Raw genomic sequence first — 27614 nt, forward strand, 5'->3', positions numbered from 1 at the left:
TGAAGAAAGGCAGCGCTGTAGCGTATAACAATCAAGGTCATTTTCCGATCAAAGGAAATCAAAGTTATTATACACGGATAGTATTCCCTTTTTTGAAAAGCGCAATAATAGAAGCAAGGTGGTGGGAGAAAGGAAGGCTATGTTTTCAGCTTCGGTAACAGATTACGGAAAAGCTCACGATAACTCGCAGCGCTGTAACGTGAAACTTTCAAGGTCATTTTCAGGTGGTCGACTTCGCTAATAAACACTTACAAATATAATCGTGGAGGGAGAGTAAAATTAAATTCTCGTTGACATTAAAAAGGACAAAACAACAAGAGGGCTAAAAACGGAAGTTTAAAAGTGTAAGTTTACAGAAAAAAATATATCCCTATACAAATAAATAATTTATAATAAAGGGACCGAATTTATTTTACTATTGGAGTTAGTTAAATACAGTAAAAATGAATTTATGTCGATAATTAATCGTTAAAAAGCAAAATAATACATTGGTAAATTATGATTTTATAAAAAAAATTTAGTCTTCCAACAAAAAATTATTCTCAATATTAAAGTCATAAATTTTTCAATCAAAAGGAAAAATCATGTGTAACGCGAAAAACGATAAATTATTTTTGAATTTAACTTCAACGTCGAATAACTTTGAAAGGAGTGAATTTAATCAAAAATGTTAAGAGACCTTTTTTGTAGAGCATTAAATTTCCTTTGAAAATAAGTATTTTAAATTGTAAAAATATTGATATTTCTGGTAGCTACAAAAATCCAAAATTGAAACGCAAAATTGAAAAAATAAATCTTTGTTTAAGGCATGATTACAAGGAAACGGCTTGTTTTACAGTAATTTACAAAGATAACCTTTTAGGAAATTTAATTTCCTATAAGAATACATATCGCTAAAATTTTTCAGATTGATAATTAACGAATTTTGAGTAAAAAATGCGATTACTGTTGAAAAATCAATAGTCGTAACGATACACCCCTTAATATTATTATTAAGGACTCAAACTTGCACAATAATTTTTTTTTATCATCATGAATGATATTTTCACAGTATCGATAGAAAAAAAAAATAGTCAGTTTTTTTGGCCCAGTCTAATATATATATATATATATATATATATATATGCGTGTTCGGTGAACAAGGCCCAGTAGCGATTAACTCGCTCCTGGGGGACTCCTAAATTCAAGAGACGCACCTGTCCACCGCTAGTTCCCGCAAAAATCGAACCGCCAATAGAAAATCAGCCTCTCGATCACGCCATGAATCGACCGCTTTATTGGCTGATCGCTCCCGCTAAACATGCGCAATAGCCTTCTTCCCCAACTCAACGAGGAAGAAGACGAACTATTGTTATTATCTTTCGCTTCTACGCTTTCGCTGCATCAAGTCGCCATTAGTATTTCTTTACTTTCGCTTTTCGTTAATAAACCGCATTTCGCTTATTTAATAATTTAATTTGCTTAAATTAATTGTTAATAATTCGCTTTAGTTTGTTTCAGATAAGTTGTGTTATTTGTGCATTATTTTCACCGCTTTTTCAGTGCCGGCAAAGTGTTCAACCACGTGTCAACCGGCTTCGCTTTTGCAAACCACGCTGTAATTTATAAATCCGCTTTTATCTTAACAATCCGCTATTAAATATATTAAATATTGAGTGTATTTAATGTAAATAAATTCCTAGTGTTATTTTTTATAATAATTTACGCGTTTTAATTGAGATATCCAGACCTAAACCTGATCCCCGCTTTTCCGCTCTTTCAGTAATTATTCAATGCGCAATATATGAAAAATTGATGTGGGTACTCAAATAAAAGGTCTCGGTGAGTGTTATGTCGGGGTGAGCTTATATCTCTAAAAATGTCAATAGTTTACAAGATACAAGGTCATTTTTTAATTATGTATTTAGAGACAGAGTATTTTCGAATGCAGCCTAAATACTTATCACAATAAATTGACAATCAGAGATAATTATATGAAACCTTGAAAAGGTTTTTCTTATTAACAACAATATAGATTATATTGGAAATTAATGATATAGGTATATTTTTGTGTAAATTATAATTACCTAACTTGTAATAATGGATAGAGTAGGCCTCCATTCTCTTTTTCCCGTACTGCCTGTTTCCAGCAGGAGTACACAGCACTTTGCAACTGTCTATTAAAAGGTCTTCTTTGTTTAGTCGCCAAATTAGCCGATCACTTTTTAAGATTGGGGGATTTTTTCGGAGAGTCATTAGATAATCTATATCTCATTTTAAAATAATTGAAAGTTTCAACATACAAAAAAAACCGTGTTTTGATTTTTAGGTCAAATCAATATCAACATGCATTAATTATAGAATTAAATTGATTTAATGTGTTGAGTGATGCATGAAACATTTTATACAAAGGAATCACATTTTTATAATTAATTGATCTTTTCACGTAATATTTATCGAAATGGTACTTGTCAAAACGAAATTACAATTAATATGTCGTCCGTGAAGTCTCTTGTACTACTGTAGGGGCGTGCTTGCTAATCAGAAAAAAGCAAAGAACTGACGTTTGTCTAAGCTACATCGAGCGCCTCCGTCAATGTAGAGGGGATGTTTCTTTTTGAATTTTTTACAATTAACAGAACAGAGATAAACAGTACTGCATTTTTTGCTTATAGTTTTACATAAATATTATTTTTTAAACTATAAATTTTCAAAAATAATAATCAAAACTTATCGCAAAAGTTGATAATAAAGAAAGTTATTGAAAAAATTTCGTTAAAAAAATGAGTGATTGAAATCAATGAGCGGCGGTTGTTGTTTTTATGCCTCTACCGTTTTTCACTTCTAAAAAATTTTAAGATTAACTTATCTGGCTTTACTGCACGGTTCATGATGAGTAGCACCAGAAAGTGCTTTACGATCAAAAAATTTCTTTGCTTAATTAATTATTCTGTACAGTCCCAAATAATAGAAGAAAATTAATACTATAGGTACTAACATGTTTTAATTTAATAATAAAAAATATACTTACTTGTTTAATTTTTCATGTGAATCATTTTGAAATCAAAGAGCTTTAAGCTGTGGAATAGATAATTTCTCGAGCGTTTGAAACTCGTACATAGCAAGAAGTTCCAGGGATTGCCTGCAGAATCAAGCGTTTACCATGTTTTTTTTTCTTTTTTACATTCGTATTTATTAATTTGTTTATTCTCAATCTGACACTGAATCTTTTTTCTATTTTTTTTTTTGTTTAAAAATTGCATTCAACCAATCGATTTATACTTTCTCTTTCCAATCATTCGGTATCTCTTCTGTCTAATTCTTCCCAACTTTCTGTTGCTTTCCCTCCAGTATAAAATAAAAGCTAATTTTTGACGTAATAACGTCTCATAAATTGACGAACACTGGCAGCACACATGAAAAAGTGTCACGTTCCGTTTAAACCTGAGCGTGCTAGCGAGAACACGCAACAAGCGATAGAAAAGCATGATCTCTCTTCTCGCATGACGTCAAAGCTAGTAGTACGAATATTGTTCTATAACTGTATATTAGTCTATAAATCTTCGTGATTATATTGAAACAAGTTACTTAAATAAATTTTGCAAAAACTGTAGAAATATTTGTAAATTAAAAATTATTGTTTTTAACCAGTTTAAAAATTTTATTTATATCTAATGATATCTATCATATAAAATTTGTATTATTGACGTTATTAATAATTAATATTAATTATAAGTAAGAATATTAATAATGATTATAAACGATGAATTAATAAAATAATTAATAATAAAATGATAATAACAGTAGTCACAAAAATTAAGGATTATAAAAAAAATTCAAAATTTTTGGGTAATTTTCAAGGAGTTGTAACTCCGAGGGAAATGATCGTACAGCAAAAAAAAAGCAAATTGTAGTTTCAAGTATCCACTTTAAAGATATGACCACAAAAATTTATTATCATGTTTGGGTCTGGAGTAATCCTCAGAAAAGTACTGAAAAAAAATTTTTCCTAATTTTTTCTCATCTAAAAAAAATTCTACGGGCTTCAAAAAAAATTTTAACTTCCCGCTAAGAAAATCGAAGATTTTCAAAAATCAAGAAGTTATTGTTATCACTCCGTTTTACGAAAATCGAGTTTTCATCGAATTTCGACGTTTCGAGGTCCTAGGAAGCTTCCCTGACTATTCGCGCGATGGTGTCTGTATGTCTGTATATATATATATATATATATATATATATATATATATATATATATATATATATATATATATATATATATATATATATATATATATATATATATATATATATATATATGTGTGTGTGTGTTTTTTTCTTTTTTTTCCCTTAGGGGGGGGGGAGGAATCCTTTTTACGGATTCTAGGCATAGTTGTTTGGCCTGGATATGTGGCGACTCGACGCAGCGTCATACTAAAACTCGACACTAACGCCCCTACCCACTAAACCCTAAACCCCTTTTCCTTCTTTCCTCTAATCCCTCATGGAAACCGCCGTCAGGCATTACTTCGTGAAGGGAGGATCTAGCTACTGCTCTTCCTTCTGGTGGCTAAGGTGTTAACTACCTTCCTTCTATCTTCTGCTATTTGCTCTTCTTCTTTCGGTGGAACGCAAGTCTTTAAGGACTTCTGTTGCAAACGTGTTGATAGCGTTCCAGGCAGCTTCTGATGACAACATTGCTTCCACTAGTGAATCTGGTTGCATTCTCTGGTTCAGGATCCTCTCCAGTTCTTCACGCTGTGGATCGAAACGAGGACATACAAAGAAGACGTGCTCCGCGTCTTCAGCAGCTCCTGGGCAGGACGGGCACTCCGAAGAGTCATCGTGCTTAAAGCGGTGTAGATACTCTCGAAAACACCCACGTCTCGACAACATCTGCGTAAGATAGTAATTGACCTCACCGTGATTCCGGTTAAGCCAAATGTCGATCCGAGGTATGAGACGGTGCGTCCACCTACTCTTCTCTGCAGCATCCCATTGTAGTTGCCATCGGCCTATGTTCTTCTGCCGTTCTTCAATTCTAAGTTCTTCAGGGCTCAGTGCAGTTGACCTTTTTCGTTGGTAAAGGGCCCTTCTTTCCTCTGCTAGAACTCTAAGAGGTAGGGTTCCAGCAATGACGCACACTGCTTCTTCTAATATAGTGCGGAAGGCACTAGCTACTCGTAGGGCACTCAGTCGATATATTGGTCCAGCTTTTCTGCATGATTCTTGGGTTTCCAGTGCATCAGCCCAAATGGATATTCCGTAAGTGAGCATTGATGTGACTACTGATGACAATAGTAGCCTCCTGCTCTGCATTGGGCCTCCGATGTTAGGCGTCAGCCGTGCAAGACTAGCCCCCACTACTGACGCTTTGGCACTGACATGTTCCACCTGCTGCTTGAAGTTGAGTCGTGCATCCAGCATCACTCCCAGATAACGGATAAATGGTTGTGATGTGATTTCTTGTTCTCCGACTCTCAACTTGATGGTTTCTACCGTTTTTCTGCTGGTGATGAGCACTGCCTCGGTTTTATGCTTGGCTAGTTGCAAGTTCATCATGTCCATCTACAAATTGACTCGTCTGAATGTAATATCAAATGCCATTTCTATCTCTTCGAGGTGCTTTGCGACAATCACGACAGCTACGTCATCCGCATATGCTACAAGTTTGACTCCCGTAGGCAATGCTATTCTCAGGAGACCATCATACATGATGTTCCATAGCAGAGGACCTAAGACTGATCCCTGTGGCACTCCTCCGGAGATTTCGTACACTTCCGTACCATTCGTCGTGTCATATTTCAGGAGCCTGTTCGTGAAGTAGCTCGCTACTATTCTGCGAAGGTATCCTGGTATGTTTTTTTCTTTTAGAGCCCGCATAACGCAGTCCCAGTTAGCGGAGTTGAAGGCATTCTTGATGTCCAAAGCAGCCACCAAGCAGTATTTCTTCTTTCCACCCTTCCATCTCGTTCCGGCGATTGCATCCTTGGCTATATCAACAACCAATTTGATAGCATCCAGAGTTGACCGTCCTTTTCGGAAACCAAATTGGTTCTCTGCTAGGAGTGGATCGACTAAAGCCTCTATTCTCTGATGAATTATGCGCTCGAATATCTTGCCGGCCGTGTCTAACATGCAGAGTGGTCGGTAGGATGACGGTTCTTCCAGCGGCTTTTTCTCCTTCGGAAGTAACACTAGCCGTTGCTGTTTCCACTTCTGGGGAAAAGTCCCTTCCTTCAGGCATGTATCGTAAACGTCCAGGAATAATGTCAGTGCTGCCCTAAGGATTGATTTCAGGGCAATATTAGGAATTCCGTCCAATCCCGGCGCCTTATTATTCTCTACTCGATTTCCTGCCTCTATCAACTCGTCCAACGTGATAGTTGGGATGTCTTCAGAATTGAGCTGCTCCAACTTGTAGGTGAATACCAGCTGTTGGGGAAACAACATGGTAACAATCTTCTCTAGGAGTTGTGGACACGTAGGTGATGGCATTGGTTGGCATTTCAAGTGGGTCATAACCACCTTATACGGTCTGCCCCATGGATCTTTCTCAACTTCTGCGACCAGTTCCTTCCAGCAACGTCTTTTGCTTTCTTTGATGGCTCTGTTCAGTTCTCGACGGGCCTTTTTATACTTTGCCAACAGCTCTGCGGAGTTAGATCGTCTGTAGCCACGCTGAGACTTTCTTCTTTTTTTTAAAACACTTTGAGCGTAGAATACTAATGTGATCGTTCCACCAGTGCACTGAAGGTCTTGAATTTATGCGACGTTTCCGAGACATACTAGCGTCGCAAGCCTGGGTGACTCTTCTCATTAGGTCCTTGGTATTCTCTTCAGCAGTTTCTACGATGATCAGATTGCAGTCTAAGGCTACTACTAAAGCAGTGGGGTCGAGAGACTTAACTTTCCACCCAACCGCGCTAGCGCTCCTGTTGTCTCTTGTTAGTTTCTGGCCAGTTGATATTTCCCATAGTATCGCACTATGGTCGCTGGCTGTATAGATGTTCAATACTTTCCAAGAAAAACCTCTTCGAGCTAAGCAACTGCTGACAAATGTAAGGTCGACAGTTGAGTTTGCCTCTCCCTTAGTATACGTTGGCGTGTCACCGGTATTAAGAAGGATCACGTCCAGAGTGGCCATTGCCTCGAGAAGTGCTTTTCCACGTGTATTAGTGAATTTGCTGCCCCAGTCTGTTGCCCAGGAATTGAAGTCACCAGCTATTACCACGGGAAAGTGTTTTCTCGCGTCCTCAGTTAGCCGATCAAGGAAGTCTTCAAAATGCTCATTAGAGAGACTAGGTGGTGCATAGCAACTGTAGAAGCGGAGGCCATCTACCCATGCTGCTACGAAGCCAGCTTCTTTATTGTTGACTGTTCTCTGAAAAGGACATTTACCGCAGGACCAGATGACGGCTTTGTTAGTGCTGTCGGATTCCCAGGGTTGGTTACTCAGATGTCTATAAGGCTCACTTATAAGTGCTACATCTGCTTCTAATTCGCGCACAGTTTGCATGAGCAGGTCATGCGCAGCCTCACAATGATTGAGCTGCACTATCTTCATGTTCTTGGCTTCGTTATCTTCTGGAGCGCTTCTTGGAAGATGGGGCATCTGTTCGTGCCTGCATGGTGAGCCGCCTTTTCTACGCCGTGCCGTTCAAAGCACAGTGCACATTTAGCTGGATTTTTACAATCAGCAATTTTGTGTCCTTCTTTTCCGCACCTTATGCAGAGCTTAGACCGGTCGACTTCGCTTTTGCACTGAGATCCGAAGTGCCCAAAGTGCCAGCATGTGTGTGTGTGTGTGTGTGTGTGTGTGTGTGTGTGTGTGTGTGTGGATGTATGTAAACCTGTTATAACTTTTGAACGGCTCGAACGATTTTATTGCGGTTGACGCCATTCTGAAGGGCTTGACTGAACTTTGATTTTTAATACGATTTTGACCGATTCAAACCCGTAGATTTTGAAAGATCTCAAAAAAACTACGAAAAAATTTTTTTTCAAATGGAATTTTTGTTTAATAACTTTTAAACGGCTTGGCCGATTAATTTCAAAAACTAATCAACTCTGAACATCAAAAAACCACGTCGATTGCCACCAAGCCAGTCAAAATCGATTGATTCGTTCGTTAGCTATGTAGGGCTTCACTCGAGACGAAAGTAGGCGAGAATACTAAAAATCTCGTCTCGGTCCCGAAAATTCATAAAAAATTAAGTCTCGTTCGAATCTCGGTCTCGTTTCGTTACTAGTTGTCTCGTCTTGGTCTCATCTTGTTACCAGTTGTCTCGTCTTATCTCGCTTAGTTCTAAATATTAAGAACAAATATCATATGAAATCAAAAATGAATAATAAATTATTTTTTAAACTATAATTAAAACGTTCTTTATACAACAATATTTTTACATATACATAAGTTATTTAAGTTTTGACATTCTTAACTTACATCTATCATTTAAATTACACGATGACCAAGAATTCAAACATAATAACGCTTGCATCACATCATCTTTCAATGATGTACATGATTTTGTCATGATCATACCTGCTGTAGAAAATAATCGTTAAACAGGTACGGATGTAGCTATTATACTAAATAAATCTTTGGCCATTTTGGAAAGGGTAGGAAAAGCTTTTTCATGCACTTTCCGCCACTCCAAAATATTTATGTTTCTATCTTCTCTTTCTAATTGTAAATACTCTTCAAATTCAGCTTTTCAATGTTTCGTAGTTTTTGTCGAAGTTTTATACAGGCTATTAATGTCAACACATTTTTTAATAGAATCATTATAGCTTTCAATGACTACGCTCCCAGTTGGTTGATTATTGAGGGTGTTTTTAGCGTATTTTTTATAACATTTTTCGAAACATAGGGTAGCTTCATTCTTTATTTCTTTACCCCAATCGGTTTCGTCGAATTTTTCGACCTTATGCAGAGGATCTAAAATCAAACTCGAACAATAAACCCGAATGGTTTTCCTGTAATAGTTTAACATCTTATATCTAGATGCTTGAAAAGCAATTAATAAAGTTTCATCAACAACAGTGCGATTTTCCTTATTGTCTAACTCAAAAATTGTCGATTCAATATCTAAAATAAGTATGTTAAAAGCAACAACAACTATTGATAGCGTCACGTATTTTTCACCACAAATTGTTCACCATATAATATTGTCAACATAAACAATTTTTTGTCACGCAGTTTAGCATAAATTTTATCTTTACGGAATACTTGAAACATTTTTTTTGCATCTAAGTTTGTTACCAAATACTTGAATATTTGACCAGTTCTATTATATATACTCCTACAGATGTATACAATAACTGTTCATATCTTTACTACAAGAAGTACAGGAAAAAACAAAAAATTTCTCCAGACGTCCAAATAGAGAGTAAATTTTCAAAACATCGCTATAGAAGCAATAAAAGTTGCCCGTTAAGTACTGAATTTATAATGAGATTAGTTTTTATATTTGTAAATTCTATTTTTCTCGAAAAATAACGGTAATTATCGCAAATTTGTAACTAACATAATAATTGATATTCTTTTGAAATATTATATAGACAAAACACATCGGTGATTATAATGGAAACTCTTTATATTTAATTGCTTTATATAGGTGTTGAAAAAAGACAAGTCAAATATAAGAAAAGTTTACTGTATGTCTGTAATAAATAAGAGGATCTTCCAGGTAGAAAATTTTGAGTAAAAAAAACCCCTTCAATAATACACACATCTATGACTCTCTAGCTTGTAGAAATATTCACAAGCGAGAGTATAAGTGAACCCATTGATCTTTTAAAAGAAATCATTTAAATCTAAAATGTAAAAAACTGCAAAAATAAGTATTTATGAAAAGTCATACTAATAAGTAACTATTAGAAAAGTTAACAAGTTTAAGTTAAAATATGAAAAAATCATACTTGGCTAAGGATGCCATGATGTTTTGTATTGACAAAAACTACAATATAGAATATAAATATTAATACATATACTCAAAAAATTACAGTATCAACTTTGAGTTTTTAACTTCCCGCTAAGAAAATTGAAAATTTTAAAAAATCGAGAAGTTATTGTTTTTACCCCGTTTTTTGAAAATCGAGTTTTCATCAGATCTCGACGTTTTGAGGTCCTAGGAAGCTTCCCTGACTATTCCCGCGATGGTGTCCGTGCGGCTGTATGTGTGTGTGTGTGTGTGTGTGTATGTATGTAAACCTCTTATAACTTTGGAACGGCTTGGCCGATCGGATCGAAATAGATGGCGTTCCAAAGAATATCATTGCCATTAAATTTCGTGGAAATTTGAATCGATTCGGTTCGCTAGATTTTGAGAAATCTCAAAAACAAAATTTTCAAAAAATCGTTTTTTTGGAATAACTTTTAAACGGCTTGACCGATCACTTCCAAAAACTAATCAGATCTTAAGCTTAAAAAACCACGTCGATTGCCACCAATCCCATCAAAATCGGTCAATTCGTTCGAGAGTTATCGAAAACGAAAAATTTCGAAAAAAGTGTTTTTTTCACATAGCTTCAACATTTCTTTTTGGATCGTTTTTGACGAAGTAAAATAATTATTAGAGCCCAAAAAATCACGTCGATTGCCACCAAAAACGTGAAAATTGGTTGATTGGTTCGTGAGTTATTGAAAAAATTTGAAAAAATTCGGAAAAAGTCAATTGTTCAAATTTATCTAAGATTTTCGGTTCGATCACTTAGTGTTCAAAAGTTTATCATAGATTCTGAAAAAGTGCATGGATTACTGAAAACCACGTGAAAATCGATTCATTTATTTAGAAATGATTGCAGTTTGAAAATTAAAAAAATATTGTTGTATTAAACTTCTATCAGGTTTTTGAGCTCGAAGAGCTCTAAAGCATACAAGAGATAATTCTTTGCGCTTAGAGAGCTCAAAATAACACACAAATTGTGTTTTTGAGTGCGAAGAGCTCAGAAAGTCATAAGTGCAATTTCAAGCGTTTAGGTGTGGAATTGGCGGGAAGTTGGAGAGATGGCCTTTAGGGTCAACCGTTTTCGTAATTTTTATTTATCAAATATACTTACCAAGTAATTTTAATATATTCTCTCAATTTTATTTTTTTATGAATAGCATGTATATGCTACGTTTATTTTTTTAAACGTCGATTGTGTTTTTTATTAGTTATACGATATATATTTCACGTATAATAACAATACTTTGAGCAACAATTTTAAATATGGGGTATTCCATGCCAAATCGACCACTTTTGAACTCGATCCCTTTAAATTTTGCTGAAACATTTCCATTCTTTTCTACCCTTTGAAAAACACTTTTGAGAATTTTTTCAAATTTTTTTGGCCAACCCAAAAAAAGTTATGAATTTTTCAAAAAAACGGCTTTTTTATTTTCAAATAGCCATAACTTTTTTAGGCATCTACTTTTGGGGACCTTTTTTTTTTAAAAATTTTTGTTTTTAAATGAACTTTTTGAAAAAATATATCAGAAAATTAAATATCATCAATTCTTCAAAATAATCGGCTTTTTTTGACCAAAACCGTTATTTTTTGGAAGTTCGACAGTTTTTTTTTTTTTTCTCAAAAAAAACTTCAATTAATATGACAACTTTTCCCGTCCATCTCGGAGTGGCTCGGATTTTTTTTTAATTTTTTTTATTCAATTGAAAAAAAATTGTCAAATTTTGAAAAATGGAAAAAAATTTTTTTTTTCCAAGTTATTTCTATAATAAAATAAATGTAATTTAAATGTTTTGTGGTATAATATCCTTAATTTATAAGCTTATAAAACGATAGTAAATACTAAGATTCAAATTTGAACATATCAGTAATATCGATAATCTAGGGTATGACAATTATGGACTTATCTATAGTCAGTATACTAAAAAACTATACGCTAGTATGTTTCGATCCATAAGTAAGGCTGTCACGCTCATATCCAAACATAACCTGTTAACCTTTTGTGTGATGTAGTGAGAGATTTTTGTCATTCCATTTTTTAAATAAGAGAATTATTGTTATAGTTGATTTGACCTTGTTTGAAAAGATAATTATCTTACTTCTACTCATCTACAGTGATTGGAATAATTTCATCGAGACATAATGGCATCAAAAATATTTTTCGATCGTTGTTGTAATCCATTTGATTTAGAATCACATTTAAAAAAAAAAAGTTTACGTCCAGCGACTGACATCATGAAAGTCACGTTGGGATTAAGTGATAATTATTTATTATGCAGTTCGTGTCGAAACAAAGCTTTAAAATTGGTAAAGGAACAAACAAATACTAGTAATGATACTACCGTTGATGCAAGTGATCATGAAGATGATTCTAGTGATAACAATGAGAACAGTGATGGTGCTGACAGTGATAGTAACACAACTGCCACAGATCTCCCGTTGTCCTCATCATTCCGTAAGTTTTTTAAATTATTTATACATTACTTGAATGCATTTTTAGCAGCTATACGATTCATTGTTTTTTTTAAGGTTCCTTGTCGTTTAATAGTGAACCCAAAGATTCACAATCAAGCTCGGCATCCCAAGTTAGTGCTGCAACTCAATTACCCAGTATAAACGATGCATTGCGACTATTAAATCAATCGCCAATTCCTTCAAAAAATTGAATGATTATCAATTTTTGAGTAATAAAATAAATCAGACGTCTGACAGCTTGAAAAAAATTTTGCTCTCAACTGCTGACGAAGGATCAATTGATGACGATGGTGAAAATTTTCGTTCATTAATTGAAAAGCTGCACGATAAATTCAATGATAAAGAAACAGAAAAGTCTTTAAAGATACAAATCTTAACTTTGTTACCTGAAAAATGGGGTGAAAGACGTATTTGTAAAACTATGAATACATCAAGACATTTATCAAGAGTAGCAAAAAAGTTGGTTGAAGAAAAAGGTATACTTTCAACACCTGAAACAAAATTAGGTAGGTATAGCGTAAAATCAATGGCTCTAATACATCTGAAGATTGATTCACTTAACATTTTTTTTAAAGGGACGACAATTACTGATCAAATATTATTGAAAATTGCGAATTTTTACAACGATGATGAGTATAGTGCTTTGATGCCCGGCATGAAAGACTTTGTTTCAGTTCGAAATGATGATGGTAATCGGGTACACGTCCAAAAACGGCTTGTTCTGTCTAATTTAAAAGAACTTTACCAATGTTTCCGTGAAATAAACCCTGCAGAGAAAGTTGGATTTTCGAAATTTGCTTCGTTACGGCCGAAACATTGTGTGTTAGCAGGAGCAAGTGGAACGCATACTATCTGTGTATGTACTATCCATCAAAACTTTAAGTTGATGATGCTTGGTAATTATCCAATTTATTAATAATCATACGTGCCTAGATTTTCAGTTTACTCAATCACTTTTATTTCAGGTGCAAATGTTCATTCTTTAACGAGGAATACAGAAGAGTCGTTGAAACACTATAATGATTGCTTGGACATGATAATATATGAGACTCCAACAGAAAAATGTTATTTGGGTGGATGTAACAAGTGTCCAGGGGTAGATGAGTTGAGTAACATTTTACTGACATGTTTTGAGAATCAGGAAATCGAGAATGTCACGTACAAGCGTTGGGTATCAAAACCAAGGTGCAGTTTAGAAACTTTTATACAGCCTACAGAAGAATTTATTGAAAACCTTTGTAGTGAATTGAAAGTTCTTCTACCTCACTCATTCATTGCAAAAGAACAAGCTAAGTTTTTAAAAACATTAAAGGAAACACTAAAACCAAATGAATATGTCATTATTTGTGATTTTGCAGAGAATTATGCGTTCGTAGTACAAAATGCAGCATCTGGCTTTCACTGGAATAATGATCAGGCGACAGTTTTTCCGGTAGTTATTTATTATAAAGTAAATGACAAACTTGAACACAGAAGTTTAGTGATTATTTCAGACTGTAATAATCACGATGCTGTTGCTGTTCATGTTTTCATCAAAATAATAACTGATTATGTGAAAAGTCTTCCTGAACGCTGTAACAAGATTTATTACTTTTCTGATGGGGCTCCTCAACAGTTTAAAAACTTTAAAAATTTTGTTAATTTGTACTACCATGAAGATGATTTTGATATTTCGCTGAATGGTATTTTTTTGCAACTGCCCATGGCAAAGGTCCGTGTGATGGAATTGGTGGTATCCTCAAACGACTTGCAGCAAGAGCAAGTCTCCAGCTTGCGGTAGATAAACAAATAACAACACCTATAGGACTTTACGAATGGACTTCTGATCCGGATAACTTGCCAAATATCATAGTCAAGTTTTCTCCAGAAGAAGACTATAATACAGCATTGAACGACTTGAATGACAGATTTACAAAAACGAAACCAATTGTAGGAACTCAACAACTACATTGTGTAATCCCCGACAAAAATGGTTGTTTGTATGTAAAAAAATTCTCAAACTCTAATGAACATAGAATTTGTAAAATATTGAAACGCCAGAGAGAACATTAATGATTAAATTATTATATTGTTTTTGTAAAATCATTAAAAATTAACAATATTAATTAATAAGCTTAGTATTTACTATCGTTTTATAAGCTTATAAATTAAGGATATTATACCACAAAACATTTAAATTACATTTATTTTATTATAGAAATAACTTAGAAAAAAAAAATTTTTTTCCATTTTTCAAAATTTGACAATTTTTTTTCAATTGAATAAAAAAAATTAAAAAATAATCCGAGCCACTCCGAGATGGACGGGAAGAGTTGTCATATTAATTGAAGTTTTTTTTGAGAAAAAAAAAAAAAAAAAAAAAACTGTCGAACTTCCAAAAAATAACGGTTTTGGTAAAAAAAAGCCGATTATTTTGAAGAATTGATGATATTTGATTTTCTGATATATTTTTTCAAAAAGTTCATTTAAAAACAAAAATTTAAAAAAAAAAAAAGGTACCCAAAAGTCGATGCCTGAAAAAGTTATGGCTATTTGAAAATAAAAAAGCCGTTTTTTTGAAAAATTCATAACTTTTTTTGGGTTGGCCAAAAAAATTTGAAAAAATTCTCAAAAGTGTTTTTCAAAAGGTAGAAAAGAATGGAAATGTTTCAGCAAAATTTAAAGGGGTCGAGTTCAAAAGTGGTCGATTTGGCATGGAATACCCCATATAGACTTGAACAAATTGTAACAGTTTTTAAAGCTGTCCAATTGGCCCCATTAAATCAATAAGAAACAATAATACAATGAACTATCTAAATGAAATCAAAAACCAAATTAATAAAAGGGCGCCACCAGGATTATTCTCACGGTTCCTGAAACCGGTCCAGAGCTGAGAGCTTATCGTATAGGTTAGAGAGACTGGAGGAAGGTGCTGTGAAATAAATAAACCTTTAATTAACAATGGATCCAAAATTTATTAACAATAACAAATTAACAAATGTAATCACTCACTCACTCACACTATAATCAACTTATTATCTAGCGACGCGGAGAAATTAACTGCGAGACAAACAATATTTACAACGATACCTTTCCAAACGACGATGCGTTGACTAGCTGGGATGTTCTAACTGACGGTCTCCCACAACCTGATTAAAACTAGTTAGGCTTTTTCTAACTAACGGTCTCCCACACCTGACTAAACCTAATGGGGTTTTTCTAACTAACGGTCTCTCACACCTGACTAAAACTTATGGGCTTTTTCTAACAAACGGTCTCCCACACCTGTCCTAAACTAAGCTTAAACTACAAGTCCACCGGACGACTAAACAAACCAAACTTTACACACTTTCATAACTTGATTTTAAGTCCATCGGACTACCAAGACTTATAACACTATTAACACTCTCTATCACACATGACCCGTACAAATTTAACACGCATCACCAACACATACTAAATTGATTTTATTTTATTTATAAAAATTTATAATAAATTTCAGCAAAAATTAATACAACGTTAATCTCAGTTAAAATACTTCAGTCATTAGCCAGCAATTAAATTACACAAAATTTCCAAAACTAACAATTTAATTTTACCAAAAGTCTGAACTAAATTCGACGTATAAAATTGTTCTAAATCAAAACCTGAATTTAATATTCAACATTAAAATAAATTCTTAAGAATATTCATTATATAATTCTAACTAATCATTCTTGGACTTAATATGCACGCTGGTAAATAATTTACAAGGAATTTTCCATAAAATGACAAAGATAATTTAACTAAAGAATTCCCGGAACTTAAGTTTTATTTAATAAATCAATCAAGTAGAATTATTACCGTTTAATTAAATAATCATATAACAAATTATCTCAGTCTCAGTTTAATTACACCGAAAACTTCCTTGATTAAATTGAATGTAAATGCGTTGTAAAATTAATTAATAAATTCGCAATAAATAATATTAATAGAATTAATTAAATAAATCGGTGTAAAATATTCAATAAAAATAATTGACAAGAATTTGCGTTCTTAAAATGGACGCCAGGTATTCATTAGTACTTAACTTTTGACCTTGGGTCCGGATTATCTACGTTGTAAAATTAAACCGACGCTTGACTAGGATTCGTGAGAAGACAATGGATTTTCGTGAAAGATTTACCTTTGGTTTTTACATGACTAAATTGTTCAGCACAAATTGTACAATTCAAACCCGTTTTCAGATGTTCAATAAGTTAATAAATAACCGAGTAAATTCATTTTTAACCAAATAAATTCTCACGAACTTTTCACCGCAAGATCTCTGAGTGACGCTCGGGTAAAAATCCCCTTGAGGAACACTCAGCACCGACTAACGAATGTTAATTAAATAAAAATTAAACAATTCTCGAATTATTCGCAATTAAATAATAGATCATTAAATAGACGAGAAGTAAACCTGGTATTAGACGAACCGCGGTCCACTTCTAGCCCACAGAGTAATTTTAGATACTTTGATGAATAAAACGTCGATCTAACTCACTACTTGAAATTGAAGTCCTAGTTATTGTTGGCTTCCTTCGACTGTAACTACTCCGGAGATCGGTCCCTCTTTTCTTCCGTGGCACACTATCTGGCGGTTACACCACTTCTCTCCTTTGCAATGCACGACTCACCTATAATAACTCGAAACTATCCCCTCCTACTCTGTCTCTAGGCCCGAAGATCGAGACGCGCCAGTACTGCGTCGAATAGTTATCGATATCTGGCGACTTATCGAATTAGGGTAATTTTACCTTGTTACAAAATGTAAACGAATGCACGAGGCCGGATCGGTCTGGCTATTTGATCGAGTTCCATTCTATGAACTAAAGATGAACAGTACAAGTCATCTTGTGGCAATTTTAGCGGGTAGTCAAAGTATGGGGGGCAATTGTGAAAAAGAAACCTTCATTAATAAATACGGAAGTGGTCGGGAGTGGTAGTGGACACTACTTTTGAAATAACACTAAGCGAATACGAGACCGCGTTAAATACTAAGACTAACGAAGTGATGTTGCGTTCCGGAACGAGGTGTAATGCGGAAAAACTTACTTGCGTAATTAGTGACGGTATGTCCGCATTTTGGAGCAAAGTACCAAAAGAATCTTGCCTTATGAAATACGCGCAACTTTACCACGGACCTGCCACGAAATTAGTCGGTCAAGACGAATCACCGGATGTTTTCTCACTCACGACAGAGGACATCACCTTTGCACTCGCGCAACGGGGCTGGATGGACGAATGTGGGCATACGGTAATAAAGACTGAAAATCCGAAATTGTTCATCATTGTCGTTAAAAATCAAGGTCATACCCTCTCGGTGGAGACCATCGAAACCAAGGACATAGAAATTTTCGCATATATAAACAGTAAGTTTATATATGTCGAGAAATTCATCCGTGATCAACTACAAAATCTCTATCACAACGTTCTAGTTCGACGCTGTGAACTAGAACGATCTATGCTTCTTAACGCGCTGGCCTTGTCATTACAAATACTAGACGAATTCGGGTATGCCTTGATGAAAGGTCCGAGATATTACACAACCGTCGCCGGAGAATTGGTCCATATCACCGAATGTATCTCAGCACCTCTCAGAGTGCGTGAGACAGAACATTGCTACCAGGAGCTACCGATAACTTACAACAACAAAAGTTACTTCCTAACGCCGAAATTTAGAATATTAGTGCAACGCGGTACACTAATAAAATGTAACACTAACCTACCAGTAGGTTACTTTATCGACTGCGTCTGGTTTCATATAACGCTGCAGCCAATCAGAGCACCTAAACCTCAGCAGCTACAACCGTTAACGAATCCAACGTGGCACTGTGAAAATCCGGAACACTTGGCAATTTCTGGAATCTATTCGCAAAAAGATTTAAAATAGCCGAGAAGCCGCATCATGCTTCCAGCAGAGAGACCTGCACTTCTGAATTCTATTGCAATGGGAGCGGCAGGGCGAATAATTCCGGCAGGAAGCGTCAACGTTATAGGCTTATTCAACAAAGGCCGTTCAAAAATTAGCAACAAGCACCGGTTGGAAGGTCTGGCGAGCACTAATAGACTTAGGCTCATTTACCGCTGGTATTTTCTCAATTTTACTAATCATCAGACTACTAAAGTTCGTTCTTGATACATAATTCCACTCTTACGCCTTGTATACTATGCTAGCTGTTACCCAGACCTTGAAGGCCATCTCTGTAATTTTCCGTTTCTCTTAAGATTCTATCAAATTTTATATCTGTAGGAACTGTATTTGAAGAATATGAATTTTTTGACAATAATCATTCCCGCACTCCTATGTTGGGGAGGAATTTCGTAAGATCTTATTCGAGATGATTTCTACATTATAAATAAAAAGTTCCAACATAATTTCGAGTCCATAGAAACTATTGTTTGAAAATGAGAGATTTTCATTGTTAACGCCCCCGCAATCTCTTTTGAGGTTAGAATTCGAGAAAATCCATTCTCAGCTGAACTTCACATTATCCACAAAGATTCCTACTAAATTTGGAGACTGTAGAAGTTACAGTTTGGAAATTAAAATTTTAGATTTTACACACCTACCCCCGCAATCCCTATAGGAAGTAGAATTTTTTGAAATCCGTTTAGAGATGATCTCGTAAAAAATAAAAGGTTCCTACCAAATTTACAGCTTTTAGAAGCTATATTTTAGAAATTAAGATTTTTTATTGTTAACCCAACCCACCAAATCCGCTCTTAGATCATTTCTGTATCACATATAGAAAACAGAAAACTCTTACTAAATTTGGCAACAATAGGAGCTATAGCTTGGAAATTAAAAATTTTAATAGTTAACAACCCACCCTCGCAAACCCCTGTATGGTGAGTTATCGTAAAATTCGTTTGTAAATTATTTCTACATCTCTCACAGAAAATTCCTAATCAATTTGGAGCCTATAGAGCTATAGTGTAAAATCGGCAATTTTTCATTGTTAACGCCCTCGCAATCTTTTTCGGCGTGGGATATCATAAAATTCGTTCATGAGTAGCGACTGCGTGGCCGAGCGGTTTAAGTCTTAAACTGCCCGTACAACAGTCGCTCAGGCGTAGGTTCGAGCCCTGGCAGTCGCAATTTTTCTGGGATTGCCAAGGCTTGCTCGCTTGCCGACTGTACCCTGGCCAGGTTTCTGTGGTTTCCTTGGTCACTGTGCTAAGGGGCGGGGCACAGGCAAATGCGGGTACAGACTGTAAGATAGTATATAGTATATAGTTGTACAGAGCGGACGTATTTTTTTCTGTTAAATTTGAGTAGAAGTAATTATTGATACCGAGTGGTTATTTATAAAACATTTTTATAGTGAACTGTAAATGAAGAACGAAGTTTTTATTTGAAGTAATAATCTTTTGATTACTAGACGTAATATTAATTAAAATCTACAAAATACCTCTCAAATATTAAAGTTAAGGTTATAGTGAAAATAATAGTTGTCGGTTGTAATTTCTGTGTGCTACCATCTAGTGAAATTTTTCATGATTTCTATGTCATGTAGATTGTGTTTGAGGTCGATAACAGAACAGGCAGTAGCGGTCCAAAGTCGCGCCGCGTGTAAACATTATTTTCATGACAACTGTGTCAAAATCCGGTATTGTCTATCTTCCAAGGCACGTGTGGCGGGGAAAATTGTAGACAGCTGTCCACTCTGCACTGCTGACATTTCGGGAGTGCTGACGGAAATTAATGCTAAATTTCAAAAAATGGATGCTATCGAGGGAAAACTTGATAATTTTGCTGGAACTATGAATGCTATTACTGATCAGGTTCACAAGCTGGCAACTGACTACGGTACACTCCAAAAAAATGTTAAATCTTTGGAGGCTAGAATTGTGAAGGTCGAAAATAATAAGTTACCGGCGAATCTTGATGCAAAATTTATAGAATAAATAAAGGATGCTGCTAAAGGTATATCTGATGGAAGCTTGGAACTTAGGACGTTACAACTAGAATCTCAGCTTCTAGCTGATGAGATTACTGTGAGAGGTTTTCCTGAATCAGCTGATGAAAAATTAGCTGATATTGTTTTACTGTTATCTAATAAACTCAAAGTCTGTATAACTGATAATGAAATCGTTAAAACTGAGCGTATGGGTACCAGGATCCGAAACAGAAATCGTGATATACGTGTAAAATTTAGTAGTCAGAAGTACGTTGACAGTTTTTTGAACAATGTCAAAGGCAACGTGGTTAAAGTAGGTGACTTGATACCAGATGCTCTTCTTCAGCCAAAGAATATTTGGATTTAATTTTCGACTGTGATTGTGAGATATACTGCTGATAAGCTGCCAGTTAAGCTGCGACCATCAGCGGGACTTGAACCGCTTGCAGATGTTCTTAAATAACAACTATCAGCTCCCTCATTGCCAGTACCTACTTCTTCTATAACTACATTTACTTCATCGCGTCGTAGCTTAAATAATCATTTAAAAGTTTGTCATATTAATGCACAATCTCTCAGAAATGAGCAACACTTTGAACTCTTTAAAGAATATTTTAGATCTCATTGCTATGATATAATTGCTGTCTCTGAAACATGGCTTAATCATCTGGTATCGGACACTCTAGTTTCATTACCATCTTATACGCTGTATCGGCATGATCGTGGTCTTCGGAGTGGTGGTGGGGTTGCTCTTTATGTTCGAAACGAATTAAGATCTAAGTATGTAGTGTTATGTAAAACATTTTTTTTTATTTATTAATATTAATTTTTATTTATAAATTCTTTCTTTTATTTATTTCTATTGAAGACCGTCATAATTTTTCGTTCGGATCCATGTCCCTTACTTAAGTACTTAGTCTGGAACCTCAATGCTCTTACGATTTGAAGGCTTAACAAACAAGTAAATGGGAGTTTTGTTATACGTAAATGGACTTGTAGCCGAAAAAGAAAATTGGAAGATATTATCTGGAAATCTTCAAATCTAAAGATACTCGTAAATGCACTGTGGCACTAAAGTCCAGACTGGGAAATTTTCGTAATTATAAACTCATTGAGGAAAATATCTTTTGGTCTACTGTATAGACATATAATAAAAAGATAATAACTTAAGTTTAGAAAAATAATAATTTTACAATAATAAGTAAAAACCTTAAACAACATTTTTTAAAACTATAACCTGGAATAAATTTAGTTAAAACACGTGTTAAGAGTAATAAATGATTAGACGTAATTATTAACAATGATTGACTCATTGTTCATTAAATTTTTAGTCGATTGTTAAAATACATTATTTAATTGTAGTTTAATCGTTTAAATAAATTTAGTTAAAACACGTGTTAAGAGTAATAAATGATTAGAAGTAATTATTAACAATGATTGACTAATTGTTCATTAAATTTTTAGTCGATTGTTAAAATACATTATTTAATTGTAGTTTAATCGCTTAAATAATTTAGTTACGCATATAATAATTTAGTTACGAAATATTAATATCTAAATTTTTCATATAGTAAAGTAAAAATTAACATTAAGATCTCTATGTGCATATGTGTGTGTATAGATGCGCCTATCCATTATCACAAATGTACAGTGCATAACCGGGACCTATACTTGTGCATCAATATTCAAGGTAGACCGCCACTATAGTAGTTTTCCGAAACATCCGAAGAGAGGGTAAGAGTCCCCGAAATTCTATAGCTAATTGGGCATTGGGTTCTCCCTCCAATTAACAATTAAGAGACCGAAAAAATCTCGGACCCGGAAAACTTCTGAGTGTTCGGCCTCTTCGTGCTTTGACCTTTCTAGTGGTAACATCGTACACAGTTTAAGTAAGTCTCAATAGACCACGTGTAATTTTGTCTCATTGAAATTAAACAGTTTGTAAAAGTAAAGTAAAATCGTGAAGTAAAATCAACTAAAACAAATTGAATTAACAAGATTCATCAACTTTATCAGGTACATTTCAATTATTAATATTTGTGAATTTAGTAATATTGTAAACTCGTTATAAGAAAGAAAATATTAAATTTCAACCATTGTGTAATACTTGTAACAATTGTAATAATTTTGTAACTCAATTAACTTTTAATTCAAATAATATATGTATTAAATTCAACTAACGATCAATTATTCGAACAAACCTATTCTCAATAGATTAAAACCTCGGAGTTCCCGGTCTATTAGCCTAACACGCTAGGACTAAATACTAAATAATTAAACCATTTAAAATAATTAATTTTCTATAAATTAATAATTATTACATAACAGTAGCATCAGATGCTAACAATGAAGATAAACATCCTGAATATTTATTTGTTGAAGTTTCAGCATCTCTGAGAGACAAAATACTTATTGGAGTAATCTACAAACCTCCCAACATAGGGCATCTTGATGATCTAGAGGATGAGCTTGAAACTCTCATGGTTTCATACAACAATATCATACTATTAGGAGATTTCAACTCTGATCTTAGCAAAAAATGTTTTTATGGAGATCAGCTTCGTAGCTTTTGTAATAGCCTCAACCTGGACATCGTAGACTATCTGCCAACTCATTATTTATGTGAATCGGATTCGTGGATTGATGTCTGTATAGTTGACGATCTTCATAAAGTCTTGCAATCTGATCAATCATTGGAACCCTTCTTATCTAATCATGACGTAATATCTATTACATATAGGCATAAGGTTGACCAGCAGCAATTGAACAGCTTCAGGTGTCGTAATTGGAATACAGTGGATGATAATAAACTACGTGATCTGTGTCATGGTATTGATGATCACATTGATAGAATAAATGATACAGTTGATGAAATGAATTGTGCATTACATGAATATCTGGATAATGTTATTAACACTATTGCTCCGGAAAGAACTGTTTATCCACGTCACCTTCTGGCTCCATGGTTTACGCCAGACATTAAAGATCTTCAAAGTCAACGGGACAAGCTGTATCGTATTTTCAAAAGAACTGGTTATGCGTACAGAGAATATTCAAATGTAAGGCGGCTGATAAACAAAGGTTAACTAGAGAGAAGAAGCGATATTTTGATCGCCAACTAAGTATGGCAAAAAATTCACGGGCACTTTGGAATGACCTTAGAAGGCTGGGCTTAATTAAGAGTAAGAAAACGAAGTTAGTATTGAGAGTTGATCTTGATAAACTAAATAACTATTTTATAGAATCATCAGGCAATACTAATGAGTCACAAGTAATCACGGAGGATATCACATATATGTACAATCAAAATTGTGATGAGCGCTTTAGTTTCCAAGAACTCAGTTCGGAATCAGTTAGAAAATCGATCATAAGGTTAATGTCCAACGCTGTGGGATCGGATAACTTCTCAATTAAAGCTTACAAATGTGTATTCTTCCAATAGTCATGTTTTCCAATAGTCCAAAGCGTAAGGATGAATATAAAAAACTTTATAAAGTCATGAATGGTGATAAAGCTAAAAAGGATCTGAAAAAATTGCTGGTCTGAGCGGGACTCGGTGGTTGGCTAGATACTCTGCAATTAATACTATTTTAGAGCAATGGGAAGAGTTAAAACTACTATTTGAATTAGCTAAAAATAATGACAAATGTTTACAAGCACAGTACTTACATGATATTATGGGTTGTCCAGCGTATAAATTATTTATGATTTTTTTGCATTCAAATTTAAAATTATTAACTAATTTAAATAAGCTATTTCAAAGTAGTAACGTTGAAATATTTAAACTGCTAAAATACTTATTTTTGTTATATAAGAGTATTCTGCAGAAAATTTTAGTTCCATCTCAACTGCAGAAAATTAAGGACGACGATCTAGTTAATTTTAAATTTCAAGACTATCTTATGCATACATCAGTTTTTTTTTGGATACAACTTTGATCAAGAAGCTAAATCAGTGCCATCAAATAAAATATCTAATATTCGAGCTCGGTGTAAAGATTTTTTAGTGAAACTATGTACTGAAATTCAGGAACGATTGCCTATGAATATTTCTATATTGAAATCAATGAATGTCTTGACACCGACTTACGCTACATCACAGAGGAAACCTGATTTATCCAAATTCTTGGAACAATTCACTAGGGAATCATTGTATGGATCAAAAGATAATATTATTAAAGAATAGAACATGTTATCTCATAAACAGTGGGATAATACGAATGAAACAGTATCATTTTGGTCAGAAGTTTACGAGGATCGTGACTCAGGCGGCAATAGAAGATTTGAAAAATTTTCTAAGTTTGTTTTAGCACTGTTAACTTCTCCCATTTCAAATGCTGATGTTGAGAGAGCATTTTCCATATATGCTGTGATAAAGGATAAATTAAGGAACAAGTTAGCACTAGAAATGGTTCAGAGTATTATGATAGTTGAATTTTCATTAAAACGAGATTACGAACAGTGCACTTTATTTGTGCCCACTACAGAAATACTGAGCAGATTTACGGTACACATGTATGATTTTATAAACGACACTGAAAAAGTAAGTGATGTAGAGTTTCAAGAACTGCTTAATATCGGAACAAAAACAGTTTCACTGTAAAAAAATCACGCCAAGTCCACGTTCATAAGACTATTAAGAAAAAAAAATTTTTTTTCTTTACAAAAAGATATAAAATAAAAAATTAAAAAATCCAAGTAACCGATATGGTTGTATATGATTTTCGGAAATTAAAAAAAATTTTTTTGTAAATTTAAAAATTAAAAGAAACAATTTTGGAACGTATTTAGTGTACGTGGTTACGAAAAATTTCACTTTTTATGAAATTCCTAAAATCTATCTATTAGGACTTTAAAAAAAAATTGAAGTACACAATGACGCACACCAAGTACGTTCCAAAATTGTTTCTTTGTTAATGAAATCCAATATAAAATGTGGACAATCAACAGACCGTTGTACTATTGTGAATGTTACTTCAGATTCCGAAGACTTCATCAAGACTTTAGTGACGCAACTTGATAAGCTTTTGAAACATGATTTTATTGCGAAAACACAAAGTCGATTTTTTTCTGATACAAAACTAAATTTAAAGAGCGGGGAATTCGCCGTAGTATTTGACTTTGCGGAAAATTATGCATTCGTTGTGCAGGAAGCAGCTCAAGGCTTTCATTGGAATAATGATCAAGCTACTATATTTCCAATGGTGATTTATTATAACGAAAATGATACTATTAAGCATTTGAGCTTTGTTAGTATTTCAGATTGTCTTAAGCACGACACAGTTTTAATTTATTTATTTCAAGAGCAATTGATTGCCTTTCTTAAAAAGAAGTTTGCTGTCATCAATACGATTTTTTACTTCTCTGATGGAGCTCCACAACAATTCAAAAACAAGAAAGCATTTACAAACTTGTTATCATTATGCTGACTTCGAAATCAACGCTAAGTGGCATTTTTTTGCAACTGCCCATGCGATGGTCTGGCGGGTTCATTAAAGCGATATGCTGCTAGAGCTTCATTACAAATGAACAATAAAGAGCATATACTGAAACCACAAGATTTGTTTTCCTGGGGAACGAAAAATTTTACAAGCGTTGAGTTTACTTTTATAGCTAATGACGATTATTTAATAAAAAAAAATGTGTTAGACGTACGATGTTCTCAATCGAAAACGGTGAAAGGTACACAGTCATTACACACTTTTGTGCCTTTAAAAGATGAAATTGGATATGCTTTCATTAAAACTGTGTCCACATCTCAAAAAAGTTCAAAAATAAAAGTATTTTAATTATAATGAATTTGCGTTTAATTTAATTGTGACGAAACAAAAAATATGTACATCAGCAAAACGCTATATTTTGTGTAAAAAACTCTCAGCTTTCAGGAAAAAAATTCAAATTTGAAGAATTTTGGGCTGCACACCGAAAAAAATCAATTTCTCCACTTTAATTCGATTTTTAAGGGTCTTCTGATGAGTTTATGAAAAAAAAAATATTTTTATTCAAAAGCTGAGAATTTTTTCTACAAAATACAATGTTTGTCGATTTTGTTTAAGAATGTTTTTCATATCAGAAAAATTGACGAAAAAGTTGAAAAAAAACTTTTTCCAAAATTTCAAAAAATCATAATTTCAAGACCGCTGCGTATTAAGAGCTAAAACTCTCAGGAAATTTTTGTCTCATGATAGAGAACACCTCCATGAATTTTAAACATAATCCGCGAGGGTCGCCCCGTAAAAATGTTCTTATTTGGTGGAATGACCCATATAAAAAATGTATTGCTTATTGATGGCCTTGAGGGAGCTTCGGCTCTAAGGACAAATAAATAAATATCTAACTAACTAACTAACTAACTGTAAGTCGGCCACAGCCGCGGAAAGGAGGTGAAAATTGGTATTGTAAATAGTAGGAGGGACGTAAAAATGTCACGTGTCTAGGCCTGAAGGCTGACGCGTAAGTTCCAAAAAAAAAAAAATTAGGAAAACGGTTGACCCTGAAGGCCATCCCTGCAACTTCTCGCCAATTCTATACCTAAGCGCTTGAAATTGCACTTATGACGTTTTAGAGCTCTTCGAGCTCATAAATAGAATTTGTGTATTATTTTGAGCTCTCTGAGCTCAAAAAATAGCTTTTGTATGCTTTTGAGCTCTTCGAGCTCAAAAGTTTGATAGAAGTTTGAAAACACACTATTTTTTGAATTTTCAAATCCCAATAACTTTTGAATGAATGAACTGATTTTTACGCGGTTGGTGGCATTCGACGCAATTTTTTAAGCTTCATGGAAAATCTTTATATTTATATTGATAGAGTAGAAAACTTCGGAGTGATTCCGAAAAAACACTTTTTTCGGTTTTTTTTCGTCAACGATAACTCACGAACGAATTAACCGATTTTGAGATGATTAGTTTTTAAAATTGATCAGTAGAGCCGTTTAAAAAAATTAAAAAAAAAACCACTTTTGAAAAAATTTTTAACTTCCGGCTAAGAAAATCGAAGATTTTCAAAAATCGGGAAGTTATTGTTTTCACCTCGTTTTGCAAAAATCGAGTTTTCATTAGATCTCCACGTTTGAAGGTCACAGGAAGCTTCCCTGACTATTCCCGCGAGGTTGTCACGGTGTCTGTATATGTGTGTGTGTGTGTGTGTGTGTGTGTGTGTGTGTGTTTGTGTGTGTGTGTGTGTGTGTTTTTTTTTTTTTTATTTTAGGGGAGGGAATCCTTCTTACGGATTCCAGGCATAGCTGTTCGGCCTGGATATGTGGCGACTCGACGCAGCGTCATACTAAAACTCGACGCTAACGCCCCTA

General features: G+C 34.2%; 3 protein-coding genes and 1 long non-coding RNA gene across 4 annotated transcripts in view; 2 read left to right on the forward strand and 2 right to left on the reverse strand.

The window, feature by feature from the left end:
- LOC123265220 overlaps positions 1–27614 on the reverse strand; it is a 107608-nt gene that overhangs the window by 33638 nt on the left and 46356 nt on the right. The window lies entirely within an intron of this gene.
- LOC123265227 lies at positions 1744–19622 on the reverse strand. Its single transcript, XR_006509540.1, has 3 exons — positions 19470–19622; positions 19296–19299; positions 1744–1753 (listed from the first exon to the last, which is right to left on the reverse strand). It is a non-coding gene; the product is annotated as an uncharacterized LOC123265227 (long non-coding RNA).
- LOC123265221 lies at positions 11892–12777 on the forward strand. The gene is made up of 2 exons (XM_044728878.1): positions 11892–12385; positions 12460–12777. Exons 1-2 carry the CDS (start codon positions 12073–12075, stop codon positions 12594–12596), a joined length of 450 nt encoding a protein of 149 aa, XP_044584813.1. The 5' UTR covers positions 11892–12072; the 3' UTR covers positions 12597–12777.
- Positions 12792–14579, forward strand: LOC123265217. The gene is made up of 3 exons (XM_044728874.1): positions 12792–12911; positions 12981–13301; positions 13371–14579. The coding sequence occupies exons 1-3, from the start codon at positions 12827–12829 to the stop codon at positions 14183–14185; spliced, it is 1221 nt and encodes a 406-aa protein (XP_044584809.1). The 5' UTR covers positions 12792–12826; the 3' UTR covers positions 14186–14579.

The sequence above is a fragment of the Cotesia glomerata genome, linkage group LG5 (genome assembly GCF_020080835.1).
Source record: "Cotesia glomerata isolate CgM1 linkage group LG5, MPM_Cglom_v2.3, whole genome shotgun sequence".
Lineage (NCBI taxonomy): Eukaryota > Metazoa > Arthropoda > Insecta > Hymenoptera > Braconidae > Cotesia > Cotesia glomerata.

Excerpts from the sequence above, each read along its gene's own strand:
- LOC123265221 (XM_044728878.1), top strand. The coding sequence starts at position 12,073 with ATGGCATCAAAAATATTTTTCGATCGTTGTTGTAATCCATTTGATTTA. Across the intron at positions 12,386-12,459 it reads CCCGTTGTCCTCATCATTCC|GTTCCTTGTCGTTTAATAGT; the intron begins GTAAGTTTTTTA and ends GTTTTTTTTAAG.
- LOC123265217 (XM_044728874.1), top strand. The coding sequence starts at position 12,827 with ATGAATACATCAAGACATTTATCAAGAGTAGCAAAAAAGTTGGTTGAA. Across the intron at positions 12,912-12,980 it reads AACACCTGAAACAAAATTAG|GGACGACAATTACTGATCAA; the intron begins GTAGGTATAGCG and ends TTTTTTTTAAAG. Across the intron at positions 13,302-13,370 it reads CTTTAAGTTGATGATGCTTG|GTGCAAATGTTCATTCTTTA; the intron begins GTAATTATCCAA and ends CTTTTATTTCAG.